The sequence below is a fragment of the Brachypodium distachyon genome, chromosome 2, assembly GCF_000005505.3.
Source record: "Brachypodium distachyon strain Bd21 chromosome 2, Brachypodium_distachyon_v3.0, whole genome shotgun sequence".
Lineage (NCBI taxonomy): Eukaryota > Viridiplantae > Streptophyta > Magnoliopsida > Poales > Poaceae > Brachypodium > Brachypodium distachyon.
The window spans coordinates 50580056-50586429 of NC_016132.3; the positions used below are offsets into that span (position 1 = coordinate 50580056).

General features: G+C 46.9%; 1 protein-coding gene across 1 annotated transcript; it reads right to left on the bottom strand.

The window, feature by feature from the left end:
- Nucleotides 1–5741, bottom strand: LOC100836550 (tyrosine/DOPA decarboxylase 5). Its single transcript, XM_024458855.1, has 4 exons — nucleotides 5630–5741; nucleotides 2841–3060; nucleotides 2350–2424; nucleotides 1–1049 (listed from the first exon to the last, which is right to left on the bottom strand). Exons 1-4 carry the CDS (start codon nucleotides 5739–5741, stop codon nucleotides 263–265), a joined length of 1194 nt encoding a protein of 397 aa, XP_024314623.1. The 3' UTR covers nucleotides 1–262.
- Nucleotides 5742–6374: the final 633 nt, after the last annotated feature.

Consider the following 6374-nt stretch of genomic DNA (forward strand, 5'->3'; position numbering starts at 1 on the left):
TTATAACCGTTGAACGAGTTTATACTGTATTATACGTTACCATACATCTCAGTTCCCAAGTACACCTTTGTTTGAGAACTCAAAGAGCAAAAAGATGTAAACTACATGTGCGTGTGTAAATAAAGTACATACATGATGGAAGAATGACATACAAATCGACATACGGATCCCCATTTCGATCGGCCCAATCCAGGCGGACCTTGTAAATAATTACGTACGTTCGTCTCCAAGAAGATTGTACTTGAAGAAGCGCATCCATCTTTTAACCAAGCACGCTGTAGATAATCTCCATTTTGCGAAGGATCGACGCAGCCCGATCTTGGACGACCTTCCAAGCATCGCTGACGTGGTGCTCCTCCGTGAGCGTGCTCCCGACGGCACATCTGAGCATGTACATGCCACCTACACTTGCGGAACTCATGTACGGTCCCAAGCTGACCGCGTTCACCTCCTCAAGGAGGCCCCTGTTCAGCTCGTTAGCCGTCTTCTCACCGCCATACTTCTCAGGAGACCGGAGACGGAAGCACACCAAGGCGAACTGCCTATCCGTTACAACCTCGAACCTCTCGTCGGCCCTCACCATGTTCTCGAACGCCTCGGCCATGCGCACGTGGGAGCGGATGTGCTCGCGCAAGCCGTCGATGCCGTAGCAACGCAGCACGAGCCACATCTTGAGCGCACGGAACCGGCGCGTCAATGTCATTGTCCAGTCCTTGTAGTCCACCACCTCATGGCCTTCTGAGGCGGAGTCCTTGAGGATATACTCCTGCTCCGTACCCAGTGCGGCGATAAGCTCCGATGGCTTCTTCACCCACATGGCGCAGCAATCGTTGTTGGTCAGGAGCCATTTGTGTGCGTTCATGCTGAACGAGTCCACCGACTCCACGCCGTCGATCACGTGACCGAACTCCGGGCACACCAGCGCGGAGCCGGCGTAGGCCGCGTCCACGTGGACCCAGACGCCGTGATTCAGTCCTCTAAACTGTACAAAGTCTGCAAAAGTCTGTAAACTGTACAAAGTCTGCAAAAGTCTGTAAACTGTACAAAGTCTGCAAAAGATATAAGCAGTGATTCAGTCCTCTAAACTGTACAAAGTCTGCAAAACGTGTGGTCAAGGATACACCAACAATAGGTAGAGTCTGCAAAACGTGTGGTCAAGGATACACCAACAATAGAGTCTGCAAACTCTACCACGTGGACCCAGACGCCGTGATTCAGTCCTCTAAACAATAGGTAGCTCCTCCTTTTTGTTTTGAAGGTGAATAATATTAATTTAAATGTTTTAGAAGCAATATTGAGAACTATGAAAGATGAAATTGGCAATGCAGATATTTCATCAAATTTGTGCAGTTTGCCTGCTGCTTGAATTGGATATAAATGCACAACTTGAGGTAGTCGTTGCTGTAGAGTTGGAATTTCCCATTTATAGCTGAAAGTGGATATATGCTGGTTCAGTAGGCAGATGAAGAGAAAAAGAATTTAAAATGTGGTAATTGAAAGTCCTGATGAACCTGTTTCTCTATTGGGTAATCTCTGGTATATCCAAGTAATGTATATTTTGGTTGCTGAACTTGAAGTAGCTTTTAGTTTTCCCATTTAAAAATCAATCAACGACCAGCCTGACCAAGTCACCAAGCCACGAACAAAAGGAGTAGAATAATCTACCAACCAGACGAATGCTACATTTTTTAATTATTAACTTGGTTGACACTAAGAACTACTAATGAAATGAAAGGGTGAAATTTGTTGCGATTGAAATTGTGCAGTCTTCTCTGAAATAGAGTTGTTCGGTTGCCAATCAAATTAGCGTCGAGGGTCGAATTCAGAGATGTTGGGGCTGAGCTGATACAAAGTGCTTGAATAAAACTAATCAGAGTGCATATATATTGGTGGCTCTAAAATCAAGATTAGAAAGTAAATAAATCACAGTCATCCAAGCAGAACCGTGCGATTCGGTTGGCACATGCCTGTTAGCAATTGCCCTTGGCTCTTCAGGTGTATGCATGGCCTCTAAAACAGAGGATTTCATTGTACAGTGGAGTAATCAGCCCATTTGCTAATGACTGCAGCAAAGATTTTCTTTTCTTTTTTGGAGCCTACTAAACAGGTAGTAGAATAACAGAAAAAGAAGAATCCTTAATACATGCCTTAGAAGCGGTTTTGCTGGATGGAATCAACCATGTGATGCAGCGATTTTTTTCACCCAAACAATGGTTGCAATGACGAAATACACATAAAACACTACCAAATGAAAGATATAAGGGTCAAGATAGATGGCCTCTTTTCTTTTTTGCAGCCTACTAAACATGTAGTAGAATAACTGAAAAAAGGGGGATCCTTAATACATACCTTAGAACCTTAGAAGCGGCCTTCCTGGATGAAATCAACCACGTGATGCAGCGATTTTCTTCACCCAAACAATGGCTGCAATGATGAAATACACGTAAAACGCTACCAAATGAAAGATTTAAGGGTCAAGATAGATGAGCCAAAAACTTATGAATGCACGGAAGAGGCGGGGGAATTTCGTCACATCCGGCAAACACCAGGAGGTGTATAGGCAACGCCAACAATTGGATGAGAAGAGCTCATGGAAGGGGTCTCATATATGGGTAGCCGATGGAAGACATTAAATTCGATGGAGCGGCTCTTCGCATTTTGCCGGAGGAAGTTACTGCGGCTCACACGTTTTTCCTGGACCACTAATTGGACAGGGCTAATATGTAATTAGCATTAAAAAGAAGCATCGGGACATCTGGAAGCTAAATCCAACCTGAGCAATTGCCAAGACTGAGCTACGTTTCAACACCAACCGGAACAATTGCGCCAAGATTGTGTACCTTCGCAGATGACGCTCGGCAGCGGGGATGGCGGCGGTGGCGGGGGCGGAGCCCGTGGGCAGCAGGGACGCGGTGGTCGGGGATGAGCCCGAGGGCGGCGTGGAAGGCGCTCGGCGGCGGCCGGGGACGCGGTGGGTGGGGCTGATCCCGAGGGCTGCGGGGGCGGAGGCCGGCGGGTGCAGCGCAAGCCGGCGGCAGGGGGCTGCCGAGCGGGCGGCGTCTTGCACATCGGGCACAAGAAGCGGTCGGGCAAGACCGGGCGGCCAGGCTAATTAGAAGCAGTTGGCTTGACGTGGGAGTATTTTTTTTAGGAAAAACATGGGAGTATTAGGGGATGAGATGCTGACGTGGATAGCCTGCATGTTGAGCTTGCTAAAATAACTGTAATTAGTGTGCTTAAAAAAATTAATTTCCTCAAAAATATTCGTAGGTGCAGTGCATTATTGAATGAAGTCAGATCATCTCCGATCCGGAGAAAAATAATTTTCAGGATCGAGCTATATCGACTGATCCGAACCACCCCTCTGCTCTGCTCTGCTCTGTTCTCTGTTCTGTTCACAATCACAGGCCCAGATCTCCCTCCGCGTCCCTGCGCCAGCGCGGCATCCGTGTATGTGTTGCCCTTCCAACGGGAAAGGCCAATGTCTCTCATCGCCTTCGCTTTGTAACAACTAACAACTTGTGCACAGTGACTCGTTTGATCCCAGTTGTTACTCAAACTGTTCTTTCGCTGATCATTCAAAATGCGCACATACAAGAGGCTTCCCTTTTACACGCATCAAGCGATGCTTCCAAAATTAGGCACTTCTGTTGTAATCGGCGCATACTCAATTTCCGATCAAAACAACGCTTAATCAATCAGTAATCGACCGAGTGATCAAGTCCAACGGACACTAACAGCACCTTACCGGCTGTTTGCCTTAACCGCATAGAGTATGGCTCATTTCTTAGGCGACTGATTTTTGGCTGGTTACGAAAAATCACCAATCTGATTATTTTCGTTTTCTATAGCCAAAGTGTTTCGATTTTGTGTAGTTAGGAAAAATCATCATTGGTGGACATTTCGTAGGCAATAGCTCATGTTTTTTTTGTTTTTTAATATGTTCTGATATTGCTGGGAAAAATCATTGTTCTAGTTGTTTTCGTGGGCTTATAATCCATGTTTTTTTGTTGACGGGTCGTTTCTGCCGATTTTCCGACATCGTGACCCGGGCTATAGGTTTTCATGATGTTTTTGGCCGGTTGAAAAAAAACTACCGTCCTAACCGATTTCGTGGGATATAGCCACATGTTTTGGGTGTCGATCGACTTTCCGATATCTTGACCCCCGATACATGTTTTTGGGTGCTTTTGGCTCATGACAAAACCCAAAAAGGTAAGCTATGGCCCACAAAAATTGCTAGAACACTGATTTTTTCATAACCTCGCAAAAACAGCCCGAAAACTTGTACCGGGAGTCACGATAAGTCAACTGAAACCCAAAAAAATGTGGGTTATATAGCCTTTGAAATCAGCTAGAACTATGATTTATATCGAATTGCCAAAACCGGCTTGAAAAAATATCAGAAAAATTGACCAGAAACCCAAAATCGTGGGAGGGGAAAACAGTGAATTTTTTATATCGGCCCGAAAATGTGTACCAGGGTCACGCAATGTATCGGACAATTGGCTGAAAGCTCCGAAAACCGTGCCCCCCATGAAAATGGATAGAACAATGGTTTTTTCGACCAGCCAAAGATCATTTGAAAACATGGACCTCGACAGCGGACAGCGGGGGGTCACGATATTGAAAAATCAATCAAAAGTCCAAGAAACGTGATCTATGGCCACGAAAAAGTTAGAACGGCGATTTTTCGTGACCGGTCAAAAACGGCCTGATAACTTTTACCGGGGGTTACAATATCAGAAAATCGTCCGATAACCCAGAAAAACATGGGATAGCCCACGAAAACGCACGGAACCGTGATTTTTTTTCCATCTAAAATAGTCCAAAAACGTGTACCGGAGATCATTATGTTGGAAAATGGGCCAAAAACTCAAAAAACTTGGCCTGTAGCCCACGAAAACAACTAGAATGATGATATTTCCTAATCGGCCAAAAACGAACCAAAAACAAGTACCGAAGGTCACGATATCGGAAAAACCAAAAAACATGAGCGTCAATTTTCCAATATCGTGACACCAAGCCTCACTCTAACTCGTATGCACATCTCCGATACAAATCCATCATTAATATTCCAGCAAGAAGTAAAAACATTTAGATGCTTTGCAAGGGGCAGGATCACAAATTAGCCAGTACCGGGAACTAGGCGGAATTGGACTAGTCGGACCCAAAGTGCACTCTCGCACTGAACGTATGTCTTTCAGTCTTTGGCATATACTGAGAATGGCACGAAAAAGTGGTCCAAAGTCTCTTCGCGCGTGTGGGCGCAATATGCATTGTCCACGATGTTTTATGGTTGAGCAGAGAATTCACATGAGACACGCTGCCGAATCACGAAGGCAGAGAAAACAGCCGGCCGGCAGCGCGAAGGAGCATGTCCACACCAATTCGTTTCTTCACGCGGTGCACATCGGCATATGGTTATGCTTTTTGAATATATAGGATACGAAATGAGAAAATGATGGGCATATATGCTGTAACGTGCTGCGGTGAGCACGTTGATTACACATATACTTCGGGATGCCGTTGGGAAGGGTATGGGTTCACCCACGCATTGCCCTCCCCATACCCAAAGAAAGAAATCCCCACATTCACCCTCCCCATATTGCCCATTGCCCATGTTTACCCATATCCATTGGGTATTGGAGAATTGGATGAGGCACGCCACCGTTGACGAGGATGGAGATTGAAAAAGACGAGGGGCCGGAGAGAAGGCGGAGGAGAGCACGAACCGTCATGGCCGCCTCCCGCGCTCCCATCGACACTGGCCGTGGCCGCCCGCGCGCCCATCGACGCTAGCCTCTACGGCGGCGGCCCAGCTCGACGAGAGCCAAGAACCCTATGCGGTTTGACGCTAGCCTCTACGGCGGCGGCCCAGCTCGACGAGAGCCAAGAACTCTAGGCGGCGCTAAGAGCCTGGGATCGATGCTCCGTGGGGAATGGGTATTACCCAGGTTTCCTCTAGCTCTCACGGGTAATTCCCCACACCCGACCCAATTTCATTCGGGAAAAAAAAAATCACCCACACCCGACCCAAATGCATGGGTATCAGTTGGGGAACGGGCAATGGATGCCCAACAGCATCCTAATATACTCTCTCCATCTAAAATAAATGACGTCATTTAGTTTGGGACGGAGAAAGTATAAACCATGAACCAATAATCACGCAGGGCCGCTGGCATGATTTTAATCGGGCATGCGACGCGGAGGCCCGAGAATACAGACAAATGCGGATCGAGTAGGTGCAGCGATGCACGTATCAAGGTGGGTCGCCGTCGCGCGATACGATTCGATCGGCCCGGCTGTTTCATGCAGATCAAAGCCGTCGTTGCTTAGGTAGAGTAGGAGAGTAGAATAAACCGTATGGCCGC

Coding starts and splice junctions, on each gene's coding strand:
- LOC100836550 (XM_024458855.1), bottom strand. CDS start 5,741: ATGACGGTTCGTGCTCTCCTCCGCCTTCTCTCCGGCCCCTCGTCTTTT. Junction 3,061..5,629: donor CCAATACCCAATGGATATGG/GTAAACATGGGC, acceptor CCGATGTGCAAG/ACGCCGCCCGCTCGGCAGCC. Junction 2,425..2,840: donor GCCGAGCGTCATCTGCGAAG/GTACACAATCTT, acceptor TCATCATTGCAG/CCATTGTTTGGGTGAAGAAA.